The 27,890-nt window shown below is 37.6% G+C and overlaps 1 protein-coding gene across 11 annotated transcripts in view; it reads right to left on the minus strand.

The window, feature by feature from the left end:
* The window catches only part of LOC309889399 (zinc finger protein 532-like), a 47,377-nt gene that overhangs the window by 7,116 nt on the left and 12,371 nt on the right, over nt 1-27,890 (minus strand). For 8 of the 11 annotated variants that reach the window (XM_082782205.1, XM_082782211.1, XM_082782212.1 and 5 more), the window contains 5 exons: nt 21,226-23,582; nt 15,312-15,493; nt 12,097-12,273; nt 5,454-5,616; nt 1,510-1,788 (listed from right to left, as the gene is read on the minus strand). In XM_082782205.1, coding sequence (XP_082638331.1) covers nt 1,510-1,788; nt 5,454-5,616; nt 12,097-12,273; nt 15,312-15,493; nt 21,226-23,582 — 3,158 coding nt within the window. Of the gene's footprint in view, nt 1-1,509; nt 1,789-2,154; nt 2,280-5,453; nt 5,617-5,889; nt 5,936-12,096; nt 12,274-15,311; nt 15,494-21,225; nt 23,583-27,890 lie in introns of those variants that run through there. The other 3 variants (XM_082782208.1, XM_082782207.1, XM_082782209.1) reach the window with 3 other exon arrangements.

A 27,890-nucleotide genomic window follows, 5' to 3' on the forward strand; every position in this document is an offset into this window, starting at 1 on the left:
CCAGACTCTGTGGAACTGGCCTTTAATTCCTACTCGCCTGGTTTTCCTTCAGTTCCATGCTCTCCTTGCCCTGAATCCTGCCTACAAGCCCAGCTCCCTGGCATCTTTTCCTCCCATGCAGCCCCTGCTCATTTTTGATGTTTGGGTCAGTGTAATCTTCAGCTTTTGTGTCTCCCAGTCTTGGCTCACTTTGACTTTGATAACCGCCTTCTGGTTTCAACCCTTGCTATAGGTGGGTACAACAGTTTTAGTACCATCAGGAGAGCTAATGCAGGCAAGGCAACAGGGGACACAGACACTATTGCAGCAAAACAACAACAACAAAAAACAACAAACCAAACCAATAAAGGAACCGAAATTTACTTTTCCCCTTTTGGTTCTGTGCTTGACAATTAGCACTTTGACCTCACTTCTGTAAATACTCATGCACTTCAGTAACCTCATACAAATCATAAGTGCTACATATACGAATCACTCACTACTTATGTGTTTGCTACAAGCAGTAGCACAGGGTCTGATTCAAACTGAATCAACCCAAAGAATTTCACTGACTTCACTGAGCTTGGTAGCCAAATCCACAATGTGATACTATGTGGAAGAATGAAGTCTGAACTGAAAATGGAAAATTCATCTTAAATAACAAAACTTTTTGCTTTTTTGCTTTACTCTAGCTTGCAGCACTGCAATGTATGAAGATAGACTCCTCAAACTGCACTGTGAAGTTATGTTTTTCACTATTCTTTTCCTTTTTAAGCTAAATTTAAAAAGTCAGTTTTGTTGCTCTCTTCCCTGAAAGCAGTAGCAGAAGAAAGTTGTTCAGTTTCACCACTGTCCACCTGCCAGTCCTTTTAATTTAAGTGGAAACGTTATAGAATGCATCAAGGACATCAGCCTGTCTTTCTGCTGACTTGAGACTACAGCGTTTCCATATTTCACTTTCAGTCAGTTTTAAGTAAGCTATCTCACATCTAGCTGCCTTAAATAAAAAATGCCACCTTGCTCAACTCTGCTGACTTGTTGCCTGAGCCCGTAAGTGTAAGATTAGAGCAATGATTTGATGTTAGAGTGAGTCTAGCTTTAAAATGAAATGCTGTTTGGTGCTCATTGGACCAGCAAATTGAGATTCCATTCCCTAAGTTTAACAGCTAATGAATTTTCAAGACAGAAGGAACTGTGAAATCACAAAGGAAAAAATAATCTGGATCAGATTAGAAGACTTGGATGAAATAGTGGAACATCTTTCATTCTTTCCATCTTCAAGAAATGTTGGTACTGGATGAACAAGCCTACAATTAACTAAGCATGTGTAGATTTTCTCAAAAGAACTATGTAGAAAATGACAAAAACCAAGAAGCAAAAGAGAGAAAGATGACATACATGTAAGAACAGAGGAAAATAATGATGGAACTTAAAGGAATTAATTACAAAACCACAACAATTTGAAAAAAAAAAAAAAAGACAATATTTCAGGTTTAACTCACTTTTTGTAATTAGGTATTATTCATTTACCTTTCCATGTTCTTTCCTCATGTGGGAAATGTAAACATCCCTCTGAGTGAAGAACCTATCACATTCCCAACATGTCCAGCCACGACTAGTGACTTTTTTAGGCTCTCCCTTCTTTATAGGAGAAGGAGATTTCTTCTCTAACTTTTCTGTTCCGTTGACAGATTTTGTGTCCTCTTTGTTGTGACTGGTTGAGTTCTGATTTGTAGGTTTCGTACTGAGAGGCAAATTTATCCCCAGGTTTGGTGGCCCTTCCACACTTTTCAAAGTTCCATGCATTGACTACAATAAAATAAAAATATATATATATATAAGCAAACAACTAACACAGTTTTGTACAATTGTACTGACAAAATGCAGAAGACCTACTGAAACATGAGTCTCCATTTACTTCTTTGTCATACTTCATCAGATCACATTTTTAACTTAAAGAAACAATGATTAAATATAGACAATGTCTAGCACAGGCAGAAACTAGCCAACAACACTGACACCAGCCATAGCTAAAGTAGTAATTTTCATTCAGTGGCTGGATATTTTCACAAAAAATGAGACTATGTAGGTTAAGTATAAATTGCTGTTGAATAAAGAGAAAAAAAGGGCTCAAGAAGTACATTAGGTTAAGTTCAGTTTCTTGCTTTACTTACCTAATGTAGTTTATTGAACATCCTCATTTCAAACTGTGTGTCTAAAGAGAGATTTCCAAGAAGGCAGGGTTTTTACTGACAAGTTTTGACTTGGAGCATCGGTAAATAAGACAAGAAAAGGTAACTCTGGAAAGATCAGGCAATTATGTTTTTTAGGATATATTAATGTTTTATGTTAAGCCTGTGCTAAGCCCCGTCTTACTGCATGCTCAGGTTATAACTGCTTAGGGCTACACACTGCTATCGGTTCTTGGAATCAAAGGTGTGCAGGACTGGCGGGAACAGCTAAGTGCCTTACAAGCTGTTCAGCACCCTGCAGCTCTTAGGTAGTGATCCTTCCTCACTGATGTATTTCTAGCCTTTAAGATTAGGTAATTGATTAGTATGATGGGAAAACTTCTGCAGCTCCCCTGTTTATGGAGCCAGTGTCGCATGGTGGCATGATACCTCAGCCCACAGAGAAGATGACTGTTTCAGGAAGACCTGGACCTCAGCTGTGTGTCTGTTTCATATATGACCATGGACTCAACAGGAATGAATCAGCAGGGTTCTGGGCCAACAAAGATGAGTGCAAACCAGGCTTAACGTATTGTTGAACATGGATCCACTGTCAAGGTCTCTTTCACATCCAAAAGACTTGCCCTTTACATTGACAGCATTCTAATCATCTCATATATTGATCTGCATTATAGCTATTGTGGACAATGTGTCTGGCCACCCTAAACATGCAGGTAACTTCAGAAACAAAAAGCATCTAATATATTCTTGATTTGGACAATGTAAGTATACCAATCTGCTTCTCCAGTGTAACACTATAGTACCAAGTTCTTTGTGAATCGTGTGGCTTTTGGGACTACCTGCATGTTGTACTGCAAATATCAACCTGATCTGTAGAACACGTTCTATTTGAATAGTCGACTGGAAAAGAAAGCCAGTACTTTTAAAAGCTAAGACATTATTAAAAAGCAAAGTGCACAGGATTGACTGACAGCTTCTAAGAATAAATTAAAATTGTGTAGTAAAGGAAAAAGTTTTCTGGGGTATCTCACTGCACTAGGAGATGAAGTACAAGCATTGAGTGCGGGGAAGGAGGGTCCTCTAGTTTCAGGCAACTGGAGATCGATCTGGAGATTCCATCCCATCTTAACTTATCAGCATGTAAGGCATTAGTGCTCAACTTTCTTTATGTCTTTTAAATGTAGTATCTGAAATTCAGTTTCTTAAAAATAATCCCAAAGCATTAAAGCGTAACCTGAAGTCACAGTGACAGTATATACCACCACTAGACTTAAGTGTTATGCCTCCAGTCCAGACCTTCACTATCTGTTATCACTGGCTGTTCCTTTTTTTTTTTTTTTTTTTGTAGCAAGCCATTAGAGGAAAATAAGACATACATTTTGCCAACAAGATACCTTCCCATCTGCAGGAATTACTCTAGGTTATTTTTGTAGCTTTAAATAACCTCCTTCTGAGCCTCTTTCTAACCCTTTCTGTTCTATTTTCATCCAAGTCTTCTCTGCCTTGCTGCTTTATGTCTAGCCATATCAAACAATTATGTTTGTTGCAGCTGGGATGAGCTCTGCCCTTGTTGAGCACTCTTCCTCTCCCTGTGTCCTTTTCTGCTTTTATCTATACCCTGTTACTGTCTTTTTCTTTCCCCCTAGAGTCAAGTCCAATTTACACTTTTCTGCTGTTGTTCCTAATACCATACACACATCCTAAATGTAAAAGCACTAGCAATTCTGAACAAAAGCTGTAATGCTGTTACTGAAAGCCCGTGTTCTAATTCACTAGTTTTGTTCTCAGAATTGTCTGCATCATTTGTAGTGTAACATGCTAAGAATATACTGGACAAAAGTACAAATACTGGCATGGAAAACTACAGCCAAAATCTAAAAAAGTATCCAAAACATAGGTAACTAAGTGTAACTTTATGAGAGATGCTGAGCAACCCTAACATATAAGAATAGCTCCTATCTCTAACTACAGTAACATCATGTCCCAAAGTGGTTTTCAGATCTTAAAGAAATACGTATGTAACATCACTTCCACAAAAATACCTGATTCAAGAAAAACTAATTATGTACATAAGACATACACTCCAATGTATGGAATTTGCCTAACTAGTTAGAAAAGAAGCGATACATGTAGATTGAAGGAATTAGAAAATATGACTTTGCATTGCTGCATTAGAGGACCATTTAAGGTATCTGACATAAGTCTAAAATGATTCTTACTGTTTATATTTATAAACTAGTTCAGAAACAAAGAAAATACATTGTCCTTGCATTTCTGAACATCTTGGGACATTTCCCTATCTCCAACTCATGTTTAAAACTGGCTTTAAAACCAGCTGTTTTTGCAAGAATTCTGATCTTGTTTTCAATGCAACTTTAGTGATTTCTAAGGTTATAAGTACCATAGTTGAGGCTAAAATGCAAAATGATAGTTTTAGCAGGCAAGAAAGATAACTGATTTTTCACTACTCTGTATATAAATTTTACTATTTAAATCACTTCAACAGTTGCCAGGCACCAGATAATGATAATAATGTATAAGAAATTTCAGCACTGCTAACAGACTTGGTGTATTTAAAACAAGGTAACGGAGTACTTAAAGTGTATAGCTAGCAAGTTAGAGCCAGGGGACTGCTGATTCTTAATAACATGATTTGCAAGGATGGCAATAAGTCTTTTCTAGTCAAATTCTTCAAGCAGTTATAAGGATATTGATGAAAAATCCACTTCAGGTTCTTTTTTTTGAAGTGTGCATGTGTTCATGTGCACACACACACACACAGACACCACACACAAAATTTCTACATTTGAGAAACGTACGGGTTCCCCCCAGTTAGTTCTGAATATTAAAGGTTCCATTTTGTGACGTGCTCAGCATTCACAACTACTAACAACGGGAATAATACTTTAAATACTGTAAATAAGGCTCAACAGTTATTAGGATTGGATCAATGTACTCTAATATTATTATTATACATTATTATCTCCTCATTTAATTTTCATAAAATAACATATTGAATGCAATGTACTAAGATATTCCTAGCATATCAAAATAAACAATCACGTAGAAATAGTAAGTGGTTACATCACAGATGCTGAAAACCATATGAAATATAAGACTAACATCTGAAAACAATATTCACAATTTAATCTTTTGGAATTATTAACATCTCTTTCTTCCAGCAGCTTTCTTGTTATTTTGAGCCTTTTTTACAGCATTTTCTCAAAACACATATCGCATGATAAATAGTATCTAAGAATAAAACAAGAGATGCCTACACACCTTGATATGATCCATCATAAGCTGTTTCTGTGCATACAGAAGAGAGCAGTCTGGACACTTGAAAACAGACACCTTCTGGTTTTCAATATGCTGATCAAAGTGGCGATAGAGCAAAGGTTGTAGAGTAAACACAGTGTCACACATAGAGCATTTATATATTATTCTAAAAACAGAAGTACAATAAACAGTGTCAGTCATGTTTATGATCTATCAGCAAGAATCATGATGTTAACTTTTTTCTCAGCAGATACAAGATCTGACACGTTTAAGCAATTATTTTGCACTGCCTGAAAAAAGGTAAAATGAAACTAATTCAGAACATCTTCCAAAATCAAAATAAAGGAGCAGTAGAAAAAGCAGAAAAATAGAAAAAAATGACTAAGCCAGAAAACAATAGCATATGCCAGTTACATATATAACACCAACATCTGCTTACAGTACTCTGAAGTAACAGGTCTTCAGCTCCTGAACCCATGTTGTAACTGAAGGACAAAGAATACACCTGTTTCAGGTTGCAAAGGCAATGTATTTTAAGGGAGTTACTGATTTGATCATAATCAGTACTACACTTCAAGATGCACTTATTTTTGTCAATGTATATGGCTTTCAACCTCTTGAATGACAAATCTAGACTCTGTTAATGTCCTGAAACTGAGACTTCACAGGGTGATATTTCCCTGTTTTGCAATTACAGGCCTTTAAGAATCTGTCTATCACAGCAATGTAGAGATACCACCAAAACCGCAACTTCCTCTCTCAAAGCATATGCATTTTTTAACTTGGAAAATGAATGAAAGGAAATGACATGTGAAAGAAAAGGAATACAGAAATTTGCCATAGATCATCAGATGAGAGATAAATCAAATCCATTATCCATCTGTAGTGGTACTTCAGAGAAACTTCAGATAAGATAAAGGAAACTCAAGCACAAGTGCTGAGTACCAAGACAGGCACTTCCTCTGTGAAAGCAGTCTTCCTAATCCCATCACTTAGAGGTTGATCTCTGTCCTAAAAAATGGATTTCCATTAAAAAACAATCAAACAAACAAAACCCCTGCTTGTTAGCATGCTAAGTTTTCTCATTGCCCACGTAAGTTCCTGTAAGGAAGGTGTTAAAGAGCTTGCCAGGAATAGAAAATGTTTCTTGATATTAATTGGTAAGGAAAAAAAAAGGTTTCTAAAATGCAGTTTCACCTCATATATCTCACATCAATAAAACCTCACTTATCTTACTAACAGTTTAAACTGAGATTATAAGAGACAACTCCTGGGGAAATAAATCAGCAGATTACCACCCTGGCAGACAAACTGAAGTGAATGCAGACTGAAATGGAGAGAACGTGAATCTGCCCAGGCACAGGGCACTAATACAGACACCCACTCGCTATGGGATGCACTGTTTAAGGGAAACAGAAAAGCAAGAGCGTAAAGATTTACTATGCAATAGATCATCTCCCTCAGCACACAGCTGCTGAGTATCTCAGCACGCTAAACCAACATCTTGGTCTTTTCTCATCGGAACAGTTCAAGATAATCTGAAGCAAAAATTTTACTGCCAGCTGCCTTCGCTACACCCAAGAAAAAATGTAATTTCCTCAGAGAAGTACTTGCTACAATTCTGTAGATAATATCTCAGACCACAAGCTGAGAGCAGATACTAACTGCCTGATGATATTTCCTGGTTCTGGGGTACCAAATACTTTTATTCCATCCTTTAAGTCCTGTCTTCTATAATACTGTTTTACATCTTCCTCAACAACTTTGTCCAAAAGTAATGAAATGTCAAAACCTGATCACTAACTAACAAGGCAAACAACCCGAGGCACGAGACTGTATCAAAGCCTTGCCCCTGGGAGGGAGATTGTCACCCTCCTGGTTCCTTGCTCATGGACCACTGATAACAACCACAATTCCAGAATTTTGGTGCCTCTTACTGAGTACTCAATGCCACTGCTAAGTGCTAATGAAAGATGAGTAAAATTACAGTGTTCTGGATTAATGAGATGTAAATAAGGACTGGCAGAATTAAAAATTATTGCCTGTGTATTTCATGACATCTTTATTCGAACAATATCTTGGAAATAAAACGAGGCAAAAGAAAAGTTGGAAAACCTGCTTTATCATCTGTTGTGGAACTAGACAGTCATCCGAGTTGGAACAATTTCAAGTCTGTAGAACATAAATTTGTTATTGCAGGATTATGTAATTCAATCAAATAAACTATGACCTATTGTATCCCTCAGATTCATAATGTACCTAAAGTAACACAAGACTACAGAATGACTGAGGTTGGAAGGGAGTTCTTGAGGTCATTTGGTCCAGCCCTGCCTCAAGCAGGGTCAGCCAGAGCAGCTGCCTAGGACCATGTCCAGTGAGGTTTTGACCATCTCCACAGGTGGAGACTCCACAGTCTCTCTGGGCAATCTGTGCAAGTGTTTGACTTCCAACCTCACTAACCTGTAATTTATTGTGTTCAGATGGAATTTCTAGTGGTTTAATTTCTGCCCATTGCCTCTTGTCCTGTGAGTGGGTGCTGATAAAAGGTGTTCATCTTCCTCTTCATTCCTTCCCATCAGGTGGGCATTGATACACATTGATAAGGTCTCCCTGAGCCTTCTCTTCTCCAGGCTGAACAGTCCCGGCTCTCTCACCTTCTCCTCACATGTGAGATGCACCAGGCCCTGCATCACCTTAGTCGTGCTGTGCTGAACTCACTCCACTATGTCCACGTCTCCCTTCTACCAGGGAGGCCAGATCTGGACCCAGTACTCCAGATGTGTCTCATCAGCACTGAAGAGATAAGAGAAGGATCACCTCCCTTGATTTTCTGCCAGTGCTCTTCCCAGTCCCTTAAAGACCTTAAAGTGCACCTTGAGTAATGCACCACTCACTAACACTTACAGGTGCTACTGGCACCAGAAAGTGAATCTGCTACAAAAAAAAATCACTTATTTGTGAATTCATCATATATAAAAAAAAATCTCTCTCTAAAAACACCAGGAGCTGAATACTTACATTTTCTATGAAAGCTAAATGACATTACTCTGTTTTCACAAAAGCACAGGAACTATCTGGTATAGATTGAACTTTAAAACTCAGGCCTCTGTCTTAATTCAAATCCATACCAAGATACCTAACAGTACGTGTTGTGACTATATCCTCCACCAAGTTTTACTTTGACTCACATTTGAAAGCATGACTTTCAATCCTAAACACATGCAATTGAGTGTGCTGATTTGCTTTAAATTTGAGGTAATTGGTATTTAACATACATCAGCTTAAAGCCCTGCCCAAAGTTTAAAGGCTGTTATGCTTCTTCAGGACATAATTTACAACAGCTTAAGTTCAACAAGATCCTTGAGAAGGACAGCCAGTTGTACTGCCACTGCACAACTACTCCTGCTCCACAGTACACACCAAAATAGGCATGATACGTACACTTCTTCATTTTTCAAAAATCTGGGTAATAAATATTCATATATTATCTTTGAATGAACACATGTATATCACAGAAAAATACTTTCATATTGCGTTAAAGATGTCTAGCATTTTGAAAGCTTTTGCAGAGCATGGTATTTCTCCTTCCTGCACTTTTTTTCCGCAAAAAAAAACACTACTTGTGGGATAATATATTTTGTTCTGAGAGTACAGTATATATTCATAATCTGGCTTCATAAACAAGAATTTCTCCAATATCCAAAAAGAGATCAGCCATGAAAAATACCTTAATGCTGTTTCTATGGACTTCCAATATTTACTGAAAAAACTAAATCACATATAAGCTTAGGTTTCACATCAAAACATCCTAGATATGTTACAGGAGAGAGCTGACAAAGTTGAAAGACATCCATTTCCCTATATTAAGATAATCTAATTTCAACTGTTAGAGAATCACTGCATATAGACTTCGTTTTTCATGCAGCAAATAGTTTACTATATCTGTTCTGAAACAACCATTTTTAATATAATTATAAATCATACAATTCCAGTAAATGCCAGAGGCACACAGCCATTTACCCGCTAAGCCTAATTCCTGTAAACAAAAATTGTGTGAACAAGTAAACAGAGCCTGAGCTGGTCTCGGCCCATTTATGAGGGAGAACTAATAAATCCTTCCCAGCTCCCCTGATTTGTTCACACACACAGCCTGATTTCCCGCAGCACCGCCGTGACCAGGGCCTCTAGAAACCAGGCTCTGTGGTCAGACAGGAGTTCAAAAACATTTGCCTATCAGCATAAGGTTTGAAACTCCCATTTAAAAATCTGGGTTAAATGACCTTCAAACACTACATAAAAGCCTGAAAGCTTCCTGTTTTAAAACACAAAAGGGTACTGTACACTGCTTTTCATTTATTTTAAAACGCTTACTTCGTAACAATAAACAATTGAACTTTCATGGTAATATCTCTAGTATTATAATACTGTATTTATTATCTTCCTTCTTTACAACAAATTGTCAAGCTTTCAGAATGTATGCAGGCCTTGTGCAGCACAGATAGCAGGTAACACAAGACAGGTAAACCAGCAGTGGCACTGGCATATTCATCAAGCAAGAATAAAATTTCTTCTAGTACAATATGGCACACTACAGTAGATAAAAAAGACTTTGAGCTATGAAAACTTGATGTCACTTGACTAAGATATGTGAGAAATATCCTCAGCAAACAATTAATCCAAACAAGAAAATACTTTCCATTTTACATTGCTGCTGAACAGCATAAATACATTAAGTTAATTCTGAGGAAAACCACAGGTCCTGATAGCCTGAAATAGACCTCATTAAATGGTCAGACAGTAATCAATGAGCATCTTGTGCCCTGGTGCTGACACTGTACTACCTACAGGTGCTTGTGAAACAGAAACAAGTAACTCCAAACATTGCAAAGACTGGGAAAACCTTACTAGTCATTCCGCAAGCATGTGAGACAGCATCTTGATTTAAATGGCCAAATTTAAAGAAAACACACCTTCTTATATGGAAAGGAAACTAATGCAAAATACTTAATTCACCAAATTTATGAGGAATTCAACAGATCCAAGCACAACTCAGTAAATCTTCTCTACTTTTCGTATGTGGAGTATCTTACACAATTGGTGATCTTAATCTTTCAGTTTTCTGTAATGGAAATTATGGGAACCTTAAACAAGTTTTAGATTAAATGCTGGTATGTCAAAGTCTGTCACTCAGATATTATCCTGAATTAAAACAAGGTATAATTTATCACTGGTGGAAATGTCTGAATTTAGTATCAGACACAGTAAGTCTGTTGCTATTTTGCTAAAGAAAAAAAAAAACCAACAACAAAACCAACAAACAGATCTCCTTTTAATAGGCTAGAAATAAAAGTGTTATGCCAGATTCTTGTGAAATCTGGTTATTACAATGCAGGATACCTTATTTCTTTCATCTGCTCTATATTTTTTCGACTCTGAAATTTGTTAAAATGTACTTGCGTGGTCCAAGCAGTTCAACGGAACAAAACAGAGTTAAACATTTGAGTATCTACTCTGTTCTGCATTCATACCAGCAGAGGAAGAAGAGAGAAGAAAAAGGCCTGTGATTAGAAGGCATTGGGCTTAAGGCCTATGCAGTTTGAAGTCTGATTTTCATATGTGTCGACACCTGCAGCTCCCCCTGCCTTGAATATTCAACATTTTCACAATGAAGACCCTGAATTATGCTCCTTCTTACTGCCTTCAGTAAACCACTTACTGTGTTTATATACAACCAACCTAGGTGAAGAATGGAAACACTTCTGCCTTAATCCAGAAAAGATTTTGTATCAGAAAAAGTCTTATATAAAAATAGCTCTGTATATATATATTTTTTGAATTTCAGGGCAAGGCTGGAAAAGGTTTAAAGGCTAGCACCTCTCACTTATCAGATGGGGATTGTTGTCCTTTAGACATGACAGTTTTAGTGAAGCTAAAACCTAGCTCACCATTCCCAAACTTACAGCTTTCACGAGGACACATCTAGCAGATAGCAGCCTGACAAGCGAGCAGCTGCCTGATCAGAACCACCTCTGTGGCACCGCAGGAGGCTGCAGCCCATGAGAGCCGCCTAAGGTCTGCCCAGAGACAACTGCAGCTGCATCTAACGCCCCAGCCACAAGTGTGCACCCCAACCCTTGAGGGCTGATGGCACCAGAAGAACCAATTTCCCAAATTCACCTAGACAACTATTTGTAAATACATAACAGAAAAAAATAAAATCACTTTTTTCTGCCTTTTCAACCAGACATTAAGAAAATCACTATAAAAGCACTGGTGAGTCTTAGCAGCTGTTTTTGGAATCACATTACATTTAATTCACAGTAAAAATGCATGTGAGGTAAGGGGATTAGAAATCAAGAAGCAGCACACTAGCAGGCTGAATTGTTTTTATAATTACTGCATCACTTTATTGGAGTGCTGTGTTTAAAGAACTGCTATGGCTATGTTCATGGAAATTTAACCTTTGCCTAATAAATTCCTAGCTAAAACCTCCTGAAAATATTAGAAGAATGACACGTATTACCAAATGGATGACAAACTGTTGATTGTTCAGTACTTGACTTAAGATTGTAAGTACAGGACAGAATGCAATTTCAAAGGTTATTAGAATGCAAGCAAGTACAGTAAAAACAGTAATTTTGCTTACTTTGGTTCGCCTATCTTGATACCCGGGTGTTGTGTATAGGCATGGGAATGTGTGCTGGGAGCAGATTTAAATGCCATGGGACAGATAGGACATTTGTAAAAGACTTCACAATGAGAACCTTGAATATGAGACTTGAGTGCCGCCACATCAGAGTATACAACATTGCAATGCACGCAGCTGCAAAAAGAGTGGAAAAGAGTCAGTTCAGCCTAGCATAAAGCAGTATTGAAAGAAATGGAATCAACACTGATTTTCAAGCAAGTGGAAGAGTTAAGCATATGCATATAACCAGTTAAAACTACATTACACTGTCAATTTAAAAGTACAAACAACAGAATAAGAACCACTATAAGCAGAGATTTGCATATCAAAAAGGAGAAAAAAAAGGATTTTCCCAATTTTAACTTGTAAAATCTAAGAGAGATGAAGTCAGAGCATGTTTTATGATATTACAACAGAATAGACAGAAGAGTCAGACAAATATTCTATTGATTATAAAAAGAACGCTTCAATCCTCTGCAAATTTGTAAAGAGCTTTTATAAAATGCATTTTTTTTTCACATGCAGTGGATTATGTAAGGTACACCACAGTAATTTAGGAGCTACCACCAAAATGAAAAACCAGTAAGCAAAACATTTTCACCACTTCCCTTGTTTAGACTTAATGAAAACATAATGGTAATGATTTTCTGTGCTAGTAATCAAATCAATGCTTGGATTAAAACAAACAAACAAAAAGTAAATTTAAATTCAGAACAACTAAACTGAATCTCTACAATCACGTCAATATATCAGATTGGAATTCTGAAAATATTTTTCAAAAACGTACTTCTGCAATGTCGAAAATTTGTGACCTTTCCGCATCTATTCTAAAACAAAATGATTAAAAAATTGAATTAAAATTAGCACATGAGAATTTCTACCCACAATGGCCCCTTTTATAGTGCCATGCACCTCCAGTCCAGTCTTAGTATATATACCCAGGAAGTCTGCGAATATACTGCAATAAGCAATTAAAACATAACCTGTCAAATCAACAGATTTCTTAGTGATCCGTGTTTTGCAGTAAGAGTTTTAGTTTCAACTTGGAAGGCCCCTGCTTCTGAAATAATAATTCTGGCATCTATCACATTAGCATGATCATTTTTGTATAAACATCAAATGGATATTGGATTTCGATTTTTGGATACTGTTTTAACGTCTTAATGATACCAATAAAGCATTAGATAGTTATAAATTACACTTAACAATCCTGCTTTCCTTTTAAAATGCATCTTCATGGAATTTTATGAAATGTCACCCTTTCTTTCTTAAGCACTTAATTTACATCCCTAATACTAGTAAATAAGTAAATAACTAGTAAATCCTAATAAGTCCATAGCTATCTAGTCTCCACTTGCCGGTACATTTTCTAAAGTAAATGGTCCTCACCTTTTTGGGTTCTGTTAAGCTGTTCTCTGTTTATATAGAGATGAACATTTCTTCATAGCAGTAGAAAGTGTGACCCTCTCATTGCAGTGAATCCTCAATAGCTCTACTCCTATGGCGTCACCTCAATAGAGCTGGGGCGCATCCCCCCTCTCCCCCTCCATCCCATTCTGCCTGGAATTTATTCTCTAGTGATGCAAAATCATAAATGATCCTCAGCATCCACTGTTGCATATTAAAACAACTCCTAAGGCCCAAGCCTTCCTTTCTTCGACTGTAGCATCACCTTTCATGTTCTCAACACACTAGGATGCAATCAAACTTCAGGTTGACACTTTTAGCTTATTTAGTTCAGAAGTTAGCCTAAACCACTGAAACCAAACTGGCCTTACAAGGTCCATTGGGGAGGCAAGACATACCATGCATTTCACCAGCACATGTGTCGTGGTGATAAAGAGATGCTGAGGAGTTAAACTTTCCCAGATGCTGCTTTTCCTTGCCTAAGTATTTTTGGTTTCTTCTCACCAAATAAATTCTGACTTAGTGTGACATGAGATGTTTATGATAAATCTCAGAAAGCTTAGGAACATTATCATGATTCACTGTGAAGGATTTATGAATCTTCTGGTGTTACTGGTGCAGGCCAAGAGTCCCTGAAGATGATACAAAGAGGTACAGACTATTGGGAAGGGCAGTAGAGTGGAGGAAGCAGATGTAAGAAACTTAGGACAAGAAAGACCTAAGGATAGGGAGGAAAGGATAAAAGAAAAGAATCCAAAGAAACATGAAGATTTGAGAGTTGTGTCAGGCCATAGGTTCAGTCTGAAAACTGATTGCCACAGCAGCTGCCTTGATGGAGGAAAAATGCTTTCTTCCCTTTGTGGAAGGACGTCACAGCCATCCTAGTAAATGAACTGTGGTACCATGAAGGGGAAGAAGCTTTCTAGTAGGCAGGACTTTAAATCACCCTTGCCCAGTCAGATAGGATGAAATGGAAATGCTTGAGGACTGCTGAGCAAAGAGCAGCTGTACAGGTTGCTCTTCCGATCTCTCGCTGTGCTGCCTGCCACTCAGAGTCAGTAAAATTCTGACGATAAAACAATTTTCAAGCCTTTCAAAAGTTAACATTTTCATGAAATGCCTCTGATCCCCATTTTCTCAGTGAGTTGCCATTACAAGGAAACGAAAGAATAAAAGGAAAACTGAAGAGTAACAATGAACAACCAGAAGAGCAGGCTGTTTGAATGAGGAAGATAATTTTCAAGCAGTATAAAGAGACAAATCTTGACTTTCCACAGCAAATAGAGCAAAAAGGACTTTAAAAAGTTGTTTTTATTATGCTACCAGACCGGTGCAGTATGCCCATCCACATCTTGATAATAAATTCTCTTGATAATAAATACTGAAAATGACTGTTCTACCAGAAAGAAGAGCCTAAAATTCAATGTCCTGAAAAAACTCAAGAAGTCTGTTATGAACCTGAAATTAAGAAAATACATCTGAATTTTCTAGACCTTAGAAACTGTGAAGTCCTGAATCTGACATTTTATGGTTGAATGAGATTAGCTAATATTCTGATTTAATAACATACAAAAGCGGATGCCCAAAACAAAGCTGAATTTTAATGCAGTATTTATTCCAAAATTTGTAGTACTAATAGCATTGTTTCCATGACAACCTTAAACCCATGAAGCTGTATTCTACAAACAATGTTTATGAAAATGGAAAATTACTTTTGAAAGCATAAATTACATATAAATTGACAAGAAAGTAATCATTATACTGACCGAAAACCAACTCTTCGGGTATAATGCAGGCAGTTCTTAGTAACATGAGTCTGGAAGTGGACAGATCTGCAGATTGCTCCACATTCAGGACACGTGTATGGAGATTTATGCTGATGAATTCTCTGGTGTGATGCAAAACTGCACTGGTTAGGAAGCAGCATCTGGCAGATATTGCATGTCTTCTAAACGATAAACCAAAATAGATGAAACAAAAGGTTTGGTTCAGCTAGACATAATTTCTCGTGTCAAACACTGCAATACAAACAAAAGGTTAAATGTTGTGACTGTGATGTGAATCAAAAGAAGTAGCCAAGGACTAAATTCTGGACTCTGTTGACTAACCTCATGGGACGGAGGGAAGAATATTGGCCACAGGATATACTGGCATTTTGGGCCAGATTCTGACAAAACAAAGCTCTTTCACATACCATTGACCATAGAAGATGCATGTCAGATTATTTAAATTTTATTACGTGCCTCAAAAGATTACCTTAATAGTGCAAGGAGTCTATGTAAAACTTGAGAAACAAACATAGCAGCTTTATCTAAAAGTACCGTGACAAGAAATAAAAAATAAACACAGAAAAAAAAAAAGATATATATATATTATCTTCACTTTCTTTGATACTTGCTCTTGATGAATTTTATTGGCAATATCCTTAATACCAACAAAACAGAGTATTATCAATCAAATAGTCTATAAATAATTTCAAAATATATTTCTCAGGCTAGACCACAGCATCTGCTTTGTAAAATATCAAAATATTGTGCATTTGAGTAAAAACTGCAGATATACTAAATACTTCAGAAGCTTTTCTTTGAAGGGCAATCTTAGTGCAGGAGCTACTTCCTGTACCAATTCTTTTCTAGTATTTTGTTACACAAAAATAATTAAAAACAAACAAACAAACAAAAAAACCACACAACTTCAACTACATGTTGACCATTTGCCAAATCAGAATCACGGAATTCTTTGGGTACTGTGTGTCATTCTTGGGGTGAAATGTAAATGATGCAACTGAGCTGGAAACACGCTTCACTTCTGCTCACAGTTGCTTTCCATTACTGGAGAGAACAAAGAGCAGCACCTGTAAAACCATTTGTGAAAATGTTTCATTTAGAGTATTACATCACAAAGATCTCTAATCAGGTGGTTGACAGTCTCTATGGAGCAATGCTTCTGGTTAAGTTTTATCACAGAAGCTACTGCTTCATTGACTTTAACAGAAACACTGGCTAAAACTCAAGCACAAATAAAAGTCTTTGAAGAACGACTTCATTTTGTACAACTTTGCTTTGTAAGACCTTTTAGATTATTGTTCTCTCTTATGACCTGGAAATTATGAATGTCATCAGTGACTTGTGAAGATTTAAAAGCAAAACTAAGACTTCTTCGTGGTATGGGTATTTTTGAACAAGATATTTACATATTTTTAGAAATGTTATCCGTAAGAGTCTTGCAGATGGAGTAATGTGTACATTTTGCAAGAATATAGAAAAAACAAGATCTCCAAAGTTGTGTTAAAAATGATTTACTAACCTACGTATAAAGAAATCCTCAAATAATTAAGAAATAATCCTTTCCCTCATGATAAAACAGTTTCTTACTGAAAGACAGGGGCTTCACAAAGAGACACCCCCCTTCTTCCAGTTTAGGCCAGTAACCTGTGTCTTTTAAAAAACAGTAGTTTCAGAGCACATAACAGCAGAATCAAAGCTACCATTGCAGAAGAAATACTACAGTGTTACAAATAGGTTTCAAATGAGTTTGCCTTATTACTATTGGCAACTTTGCCAGTACAAAAAATCACCTGTATCCATTTAATCAATGCGAGACAAATACTAACCCCAGTGCCGGAAGCAAAAAGGCTTTACAGTCATACAAACATGACTAAATATAGTCATATTATCCACTCTGAAATGTCAGAGTTTGTCCTCAGTTGACCAAACAACCATGGTCTGAACCACTGACTCATGCCTGTCGACACTGAACAGAACTGGTCTGGGATGTGAATTTTGTATTCAGCTCAGGCTGACGGGCTGCAAACGCCTGACTAACCATAACTCTACTTAAAATGTGCTTGCCACATTTACTTGCCTTCCGCACCATTCCTAAAATTTATCTTCTGTCATATATGTATTAACAAGTAGCAATATAACACTGGAGGGCCTGGAATGTTATTCGATTATGTAAGAAACCAACAAAACAAAACTTCTTACTCCAATCACAGAAACATACTGGGTTTTCACAGCCCTTCCCAAGCATTTTGTCTGCAGCACTGCAAAAGGAAACCTGGTGTTATGCCACGTAAGAGCCATGCAACTTTCCAACCCCAGCTAAGTGTATCCCAGATGGTGATTTTGCAACAAGCAGTCTTCAAGATTCATCTGCAATGCCAGTAATTCAGACTGACGAGAAATGCCAATAATGCTATTTGTTAAGGCTACTGGTTTGCTATGTTGACTTGGAAAATATTTAATTGTAACTGATTAGAGTAGATCAAGAATAATCTACTGCAAAATTCTGAAATTCAGCACTTTTGCTTACCATTTTATTCTGGGCTTAAGGTGGCATTAACTTCCAGTTCTCTCATTCCAACCCATACCAAAATAAAACAGTTTGTGAAAATCATCACCTGCCTGCATTTGAAGTCAAAGTTCCAGAAAAAAAAACGGTTAGAAGAAAAAATGGTGGAGGTGGAAAATAAAGATACACAAGAACTATGAGCATGAAGGTAAATGAACTATGTAGTATCCCCGAGAGCAATACACTTATAGCTAGCTATAAGTAAGACAAACATTAACATGCATTAGTCTGGGTCTGCTACTTCTGTTTCCCCACCAAGTAGGTGAGGGTTACATTCAACCATGAAATCTACCAGTGAGTGGTCTGGTTCCTTTCAATGGGACTACTAACAGAAAAAAGATGCTACAGAAAAGTAAAAACTTTATAGGGAACATTTTTTAATTGCTGTTCAATTGCTGTTCATTTAATTGATGTTTCACTTTATTTTTTATTTTTTAATTATTCTAAAAGAAACATTCTACCTTTATAGCCGGAGTTTAAAAAGAAGTAACAGCTACTTCCTACTTTTACCACAAAGCAGTATGCAATTTCCTTTTCAAGAGTAAGGAGGTAGGCACTAGAAAGAATGATAAGTTGCCAATAATAACTATTTTTTCTATTTTTTTTTTACATCCAAATATTTTTTCCTTCCTTCCTCCTCAAGTGAAAATATCTATTTTATATAACTTTCTTGTCTCCTTCCCCCCATATTAATTGTAGTTTCAGAACAAAAACCCAGTGCCAAGCGCTAAAAGAAGTCAAATAAAGCTCTTTTTCAAGCTTTTAAAGGGGTAACATACTATTTTTTATTAATAAACACCTATACACAGACTTTCTTCAGCAAGCACTACTCTTGCAGTGATGCTCATGCTAACTGAAGAGGGGACAAGAAGCTAACCTGTCAAGAAAGCTGGAGGCATTGCTCTCACTGTAAAGCAACTGTTCAGTGAGGCAGCTTCCATGATGTAGCAGTAGCGCGACATCATTACAGTATGCAATATAGCACAACATAAAAAAAGCACACAATTGAAAACTGCTGCTTGATGTATTAAAAGGACCATAAAAAATATTTAAGTCGTTTTTAAGAGGTAGTTCAATAAACATTTAAACAATGTTGATTGTGTTCTTTTAAAATGGAACAACATGAAAATTGCTTCTTTTCCTTTCTGTTTTGCAGCACAAGGCTTTTATTTTATTTATTTTTTTATTTTTTGAAATCTGGAAAAGCATGGCCTAGTAAGCAGGTACTAATGCCTTATTCATACCTCAGCTCTTAAAAGACAGTGGCTTTCCAACAAGAGATAAAAACACATCGGTAGGTTGTCGGCAATGCTATTTTCCGTATCTTCGTAAGCTTTCCTCCTTAAACAGCAGTATCTGTGTACCCATACTTATCTTTCTGCTTAACTGACGCTACATTTTGATGCTGTGTGAAGATCTCATTGCTTTTCCACAGTAAATTCACCAAGGTAAACAGTATCTAAGAGGACATGCATACAGAGCATACTCAGCAGCAACAGAGCACAAGCACCGATAAGAGGTAGCAAGAAAGGCCAAAGGTGTTTCTACAAACCTGTTTACCTGTCCATACCAAAAAAAGGCCCCCACAAAAAGCAAGTACAATACTTTTTTTTTTTTTTTTTTTAATATTTGTTGTTCTCTATTTTTTCCATTTTGTCCTTGCCTCATCCTCCCAACCTATTTTCTCTGTCTTATTCACTTGGTTGTTTTGGAGGCTTTCTGCTTATGAACTACCATCTTAATTACTCATTTTCATAGTACCAAACACAACAGGGGTTTCCCAAGGACTACTGCATCTTACCATACCACAAATGATAATTAATGGACCTATTAGGAAAAAAAAAAAAAAAAAAAAAAGATAAACTTAACGTGCACCAACAGAGGAGTTGGCTAAAAACAATTACTGTGTATTGCCCAACTTGAGAGCTGGTGCAGAACATGCTCTTGGTCAGCTATTAGAAAATGTTCAAAACTGCAGCAAGATCTAAGGACAGAATATATTCTGCTAACTTCTTTCTGACATAAGGCTTAAATAAACTGACTTTAGGTAGGCCTGTCTGTAGTACATTACAAACACAAACTTGCTCACATTGCATTTCACTGTGAATCCAGGCAATTTCAGCCTAAGTCTGCTAACCAGTTGGTGAAGTAGGAGCTGAGGCAGAGCCACATAATCCATATAATCAAGATTATCTCCACATTCATATCTCTTTGCATCTCTGCTTGTACTGGTGGGAACAGTGTACCTGCTTCATGGCCACATAACAGGTCTTAAGATCAGTGAAGAGATTCCAGCGGGAACCTCTCTGCACTTCTGTTTCTAGCGGACTTCTTCCTAGCTGCAGGATGTAATCCTTTACTCTGCACTTTACTGTGAGAGTCCCAGGAATATTCCCAGGGCATCCCTGACTTAATCAGTCAGAGCCTGTTTGCAGGCTTTCAGTTTTGTTACTGATGCGCAGGAACAAACCGCAACATCAACTGAATGCTTTGAAACATGCCAGAATCCCTTTTAATTGGCACACTCCGATGGAAATTCAGCTATATCATTTAATTAATGATCTTAATTCTTACAGGGTTATAAAATACATGGCACACTGATTAATAGTAACTTTTATTGAATGAGGTGTTTCAGATTAGGCCACACGCAAACCATTTTAGAATTCTTTACTAAAGTAAGTTTAATTCATTAGCAATCATGAGAGGAAAGTAAAACCAATGCAAATATGCAAATGGTCACATAGCAAGTAACGTATGCTAGTGAACACCACTTTCTGTTCAAGAAAGACCTGAAGAACACAGCACGTGTACCCTTTCAGGACAGTGTGCCATTTATTCGCTGGCTAGAGTCCCTGTAGGTAACAGGAATGCCAACCTCACTTATAGTGTTACATGAAAATAACAAAACCCACGGATGGCTCAAGAATGAATCACTTAAAAATATTTCTCAGACTAAAAAGCATGCTGTTAATGAGGGTGCCAATTAAGTGGATTCCATGGGATAATCAAATTTCAAAGCACAAAGATAGTAAAGGCCATTATCAATTGCAGTATTATAATGTTCACCTGTAAAAAAGCTAATGCTAAATTCTAGTTAAAAATAGACAGTGGAAATTTTAGACTTCAATGACCTAAAAAATTCTAAGAAAAGTCTTATTTAAAAATGTTGACGTTCACTATAAAGGTGCGTGCAAGATTTTTTTGTGGTTTTAGTTTGTTTTTCATCATGGAGATTCAGGTAATTAACATCTAAACGAAAGAAAAACATATCCAAAGTCTCCTAGGCTTATAAGTGAAACATTGGAATTTAAACATATGATACTCTACTTGTCCACTTGTGTCTGCAGCCTGCTGGAAATGTGTAGCAAGAGATGTCTCATCTTGGAAAACTTCATTACACTCCAAACACTTTAGACCATGTCTACAGAGTTTTGATGGATCTTCATCTAGTGGCATAGCTGGAATGATGGGAGTACTTGCTGGAGCTGATATTACTGTCCCCGTTATGCCAGACTGTATCTTTGTCACAGTATGCGTGCTGACTCCCACAGGGCTTTGAAGCATAGATGTAGCAGTATTGCTTGAAGGAGATGCTATCATCTGATCTGCTGGGACTGGTTTTAAAATCAGATGGGAACACTGCATTACAACTCCTTTTTCCTTGTGTCCACGAGCATGGGAAAGAAGGCTGCACTTGTTGTAGAAAACTAAATTCTTTGTACAATGATTACACGTCACTTCAATTCGCACGCTCCTCCTGTCATAATGCTGTGTCAGGCTCTTCTCAAGAGCAAACGAGTCGCCACACTCCAAGCACTTGTAACCTCGTGTTGGTAACGTTATTCCGGCATTGGCAGGGGGACTAAGGTTTGGGATGTAAACCGGGACAGGATTGACACTACTCAGCACCTTGTTGAACGCTTCCACTACAGAACTCTGTAGAGATGACACCACCTGGACTCGAGACACCTTTTTAGAAGGCTGTGAGGCTGCTGCAGAAATTATTGCCTGCTTTATTTGCTGCTGAGGTTTCGTTAGCACTTGGCGGAGTTCAGAGGTGGTTTGAGCACCTTGAGGCAGAAGATTAAGGTTGGCAAGATGGACTGTCTTTGGCACAAGTTTAGCACTGGCAAGGCTGGATGCTGGCACCACAACAGTCTGCTGCTGTATAGCATTGGCAGCTTTTATAATGGCGCTACTGGCACTCTGCACTGAAGCAGCAGATATTACAGTGGCTTTCACTGTAGTATTGTTAGCAAGCTTCAAATTAATAACTTGTGAACCTGCTGTTTTAACTGCTGAAACTGGGAGAAAGGCAGTAGCCACAGGTTTGATGGTGACCTGCTTTGGTGCAAGTTCTGCAGATGCAACTGCATTGGTGACAACTGCGGACTGGAGAGGAGCTCTAGGAGGAGAGGAAAGAACAGCAGAAGTTGGAGAGGACAGGAGAGATGTCATGGAAGTTACCATGGAAGCACTCTGCTCTGTCTTTTTACCAGAGTCCAAGTCAACTTCCGGCAACACTCTAGTAACAGTTCTCTTTATCTCCCCAGAGGAAGTCTTGATGGTTTTTATGCGAACTTTAGGAATTGCTGGTGTTGACCCTGCAGGAGAAGATGGAGACCCTTTGCTACTGTTTTCACTTGATACACTCCTGGGACTATCAGGTGGCTTAACAGACGGCTTTTTAGCACCATCAATAAGACTCTGAGATTCGGGTGACTTTTCCATAGCCCGGGGACTTTCGCTCATGTCTTTTGGTAATGGAGAAGACTCTCCTGAATTAGACTGTAAATCCTTACTGGTATCTGTAGCTGCCTTTTTAGCACTCAGTGCTGCAATCGCAGCAATGCACGAAGAAAGCTTTGCTGATGACTTTGCTTTGGACTGTGAAATGCTGGCAAGACTCGTTTCACTTTTTTCTGTGCTCAGTTTTCCATCAAGTACCCTGTTTTCAAGAAGCTTCTCAGAATTGTCTTTTAGCAATTTGTCCTCTGCTTTCCGAGCTTTGAAAGGCTCATAAACACTTAAATTCACAGAGTTTGTCTCTGTCTCTCGTTTAGCTACTTTATTTTTATCTATACTGCTTGAAACAGGGATACCAGATTTAATCAAGTTCTCCCCTCCAAGTGCTTTTAGTTTGTCATATTCCTGCTGAGACACAGATCCTGTCAAGACATTTGCCCTGAAATTTGCACGCATCTCTTCTTTATCTGGAGGGTCATCCACCTCAATTTTTTCATCATCATCAAATTCTTCAGCACTTGAAATTGGGCTAAACTGGTTGAAAGCTGAATCCTTCAATGTACTCTCGGAAGTTGACCCATCATCTTTAAATGACTTGCCTTCATCTTTACTGTAACTATCAAGAGCTGATGATGTTAGAAAGCCATTATGCAAGCCATTGCCTGTGGAATGGTGGCCATCCTTGTCCACTCCTTCAGAAGAATCAATTGTACGTACATTTTTCACAATGACACTCACACCAACATCAGATGATGATGGTGCATGAGAATCTTCATCTGTATGAGCATTTTGTTTTATGTGGCTTTCATGGTCATCATGTCCAGATTCAATAGCTGCTTTTGGGTCAACCATGTCTGGTATGTCAAAGGCTGCAAGAAGGTCGTCAAAATCTGGGGTCTTCATATCCCCCATGGTCATGTATTTGATTGTAAGCAAGTCTGTAAAATAAGCAGAAAATCATCATCTCAGAATTTTACGTTCTAATAGCACACATACGAAATAAGCATATGTTCACATATGCCATGCAAAAAGTTATTTCACCTCTGAAGTAGTATTTTCAGAAATTACACATTACAGAATAGTATCCAGTGCAGAGGTACAGTTGGATTACAATGCCAAGAGCTACAGCAATCCATCACGTTCACAGACTGTAACCTAGTATTTTTATTCTAAGAGCAAATTTTCTCTTCAAGTAGCTTTCTTCCTGCCCACTCTCCTACACTCCCTGCTACCATCTCCCACCCATGCTACGATTACAGCAAGATACCTAGACTTTCAGAAAAATTAGGTATTTGCAATTCCTCCTAAGTCTAGTTTTGACTTGATATTTGCACTATCAACCTCATGAACCTTCTCAAAGTGAGCAAAACAGATGTATTGCTACTAACAGTTCAAGACTAATGCACTGTTTTCTATAAGCTAAATTGCTTTATATGAATTATGGAATATCTGTCTCCCAGTATCCTCAATGCATTTTTTTTTTCTCCAGTAACTCCCACAAAGGATCTGCTATATCTGCATTGCTTTCCAGGTGTCTCATCAACTTTACAGACCTCCCATTCTACAACCTCCAGTGCAATTTATTCCAGTTTTTCACAATTTCACCATTGTATTTCCTACTGAATAACCTGAATCTCTCTTGATGCAACTACGTGTGGTTCTATTCACCTATACTCTTTGCAACAGCACTTTATGCTGAGACCATTACCTCCCTTCAGTCTACTTTTTAGGGTAAACAATACCAGATCCTTAGGGGTTTCTTTTGTTGTTGTTTGTTTTTCCCCTTTACTGATAACAATTTCCAGATCCCATTCTTTCTGTCCAGCACTGGACACTATCACTGTTTTTTCCTTTCCATTCCAAAACCCAACAGATAACTAAAAACTGAAACTTTGCAAATGCTGTGTAAAAGGAAAGCTAACTTTGAGTGTACTTTTCCTTCATAAATCCCACTACGGTATTTGCCTTTTTCCACATATGTTTCAAGAATTTGCAAAGGTGTGCAAAACAAATCACTTACAGAGGTCTAAAAAGATGAATTACAGAAGGGGGAGGGGATGGGGGGGACAGATGACCTCCAGAGGTCCCTTCTAACCTCAATCATTCTGTGATTTTGTGATAAAAGGAATCCTGCACTGGCATAATTTCCTTTTTAATCTGTTCATGTTTTTAAGTCTATTATTGATTTACTTCAAAAAGCTCCATATACAGAACACACACAGGTTTGATACAAAAGTTACTGAGGAACATTCTTTGGTCCAAGCTTTGCAGAAGTTCACACTCCATAAACATAATGGTCCCTTCTAGATTTAAAAGCCATTAAGTTATTCCCTGCAAGACAAAGAGACAAATGAGCATTCCCGAAGTGCAAAGACTTTTATATAATCCATGGATGAAGACTGCAATAATCACTTACTCTACATCAGTGAAGGTATTAACAGAAAAGAACAAGAAATTGAAACCTTTCCAGAATGCCTTCTCTAATTGTCTAACAAAGCACAATAGGGGAAAAACTCCACCCTGCACAGATGTCCCCAAAGAGTAAGTTAGCCTGAATGCACAGTCATGACTGCTTTGTTCTTGGGACTTTAAACTACTCAGCCTAAAACTGGCTTAGGTATCTGTGTACCACTGTGTCATCAGCCCTTACCCAGAGTAGATCCCAGGAGACCAGACACATTTATTACATGACACTGAATTACTCACTAGGAGTAACTTGCAAAGGACAGAACTGACAACCAGAAAGTGGGCCCACTCAAAAGGAGCCCGGCCACAGCACAGCTTCGGAAAGATGCTGTCCTGCTGCCTGCTTCCTCTTTTCAGCTGTCGTAGACATTGGAAGAGGAGCTCTGCCAAGATACTCCTTCAATAGTTAAAATGTAAGAAAAACCACTTTGCTAGTTTGAATACTAAGCTACAGTGAACACCACAGATCAAAACATTTCTGTCTTTGGTGACAGAATCTGGCACGGCAGACAAGGACAAAAGACTATCTAGAGCTGCCAGTCTGATTTTATCCCTTGTTTCCATGTGGATGCATACCTTATCATAAATGAAGCACGAATTAAGAAAACACACTGGATGTACCATAATGAATGTAACCTGAAAGACAAATGTCTAAAATGACCTTTTTTTTCTGCCCCAGTTATGTTTTATTCACAATGCAAATAATCACAACTGTGGTAACATAACCCAGGCACGACAACAATTCAGAGTTAAGTCGCTACCTAGGCTGGTAAAAAAAAATAAAATAGACAGTGGATATTTAGGTAACAGTTCACCTTGACTGAACTGCAACTTTAACACCCTGCTTACAAATTACTGAGCAGAGGTTGCTGGGTTGCAAGGTACTTGTTAACATCTTTATGAATTACTTTACTTCTTTTTATTTATTTAACAAAGAGGAAGAATCACATACACATGTAATGTTAACATTACAAAGAAAAGTTGTTATAAGATTTAAGTGAAGAAGTTTCTAGAGACCACAGCATGCAAATCCACACAAACCCACATTAACAAAGCCTTAATTGACAGTTTTTAATGATTTGATATACTAACTTGCACTCCAACTGTACATCTATCTATGGATGTCTTTTTGCAGTTACTAAACACACTAAAAAGAACCTTAAAATATTCCTTGTCTAAAACTTCCTCCAATTATATGTAATGGAGTTTCATTAACATTTAACAATAGCAATGAATTAAGTAAAGGCCACTCACACAGTATTTTATCCATGTATCTTTAAGAGCAAAACTACGTAACAGAGGAGGAGACGCATTTGTTCTTTACCAAGAAACTTCATTAAGGCTAATTCCAAAATGGGAAAATATCTCAAAAGAATTCAGAGGTCTGAAGCTTTAAGCTGAGATCATACATTTATCCATAGAGAGCACGCTGCATAAAGCTACAACTGTCTTTCAGGCATCCAGACCGATTCCCGCACTCTACCAGAGCACAAGAACGGAGTGGTTTCGTCTGCATAGGGCACCCAGAACTGCTCTTGACCTTGCAGAGGATCTCTGCCATCCTTCAAACCTGTAAAGCAATTTAAATTAAACAAGAAGGGAGAAAAGGCATGGCAAGTCTTGCTAAACAACTAAACAAAGTTGTAACCTTGACATTTTATTAAAATTTTCCTTGTTATTCTAGAGTATCAATTTAAGACTCAGTATATGAACCATGTTCACTTCACAATTGTCAGGACTCAGTAAAAAAAGAGGAAGGTGGCTTCTACAGACATCTTTCAATAACCCTTCCCCTTAAAGATGAAACTTTGCCTTTTATCTCAGATTGAAATTGACTGTCGCCTTGGCTGCCAGACAAGTTGTTGGTCTATTCCTTCTCTGGGCCGACCCGAAGCCTGTAAATACTTCAGAATGGGAAATGAGGCAAGTTCCTGGTTCCCTAGGAAATGGTGATTTTCCAGGAACTGGAATTTCTTTGACAGCTGCTTTCTTTGAGAATTGCTGTGAGCAAAGCTCAACATCTCCCAAGAGACATACAAAGATGAAAAAAAAAACCACCTTGCATCAAAAGGCTGCCATTAAAATTATCTCTTTTATTGCTAATGACTTTCAAGTGCACTTAACAAAGGAAGATCTTCAGAATTAAACAGAGAAGCAGTCTGCAACACGTCTAACCAAGGATAAGCAAAAAGAAAATATTTAAAGAAACAACCTGCAAGACATCCACCTCCTCAAACATCTTTGTCTGAAATACTTTCTATTTTTATTTTCTAAATAACAGAAATGAAATGCACATCAATACATGGGACTACTAACTTGAAGCATATATTACAAAACACACTGGATAGATTATACCATGAATTAAATATCCCTAATCTGGGGTGCACTTATATAAAGAGACAGTTCTTAGATGTTCTCTCTCTGTCCACAGTACCATTTCATTTTCAGATGGTGGTTGCACTTTGTAAACTCCTTTTACTTCCCTTGGACTAACTCCATTTCCTGCCTCTCCTCCCAGCTGTCTGCTGATTGTTACCAGGAGAATGTCACGGAAGGCCTGCCACATTTGCAATGGAATTCGAATTACTTTATGAAAAATAATAATTTTAAAAGGGTCTTTAAAAATTTAAGCATTACTTTCCCGATTATTCAGTGATAAAAGCAAAAAGGAAAAAAAAAAAAAAAAAGGATATGTCCAGCAGGAATTGTACAGCTAGAAAGCCACAGTGCAGCGAGAAACGATGCTTTTGGGTTCTGTTTTTTGACGGTGGGTGACTGGA

This window comes from Aythya marila (genome assembly GCF_965140915.1).
Source record: "Aythya marila genome assembly, chromosome: W".
NCBI classification, from domain to species: Eukaryota; Metazoa; Chordata; class Aves; order Anseriformes; family Anatidae; genus Aythya; species Aythya marila.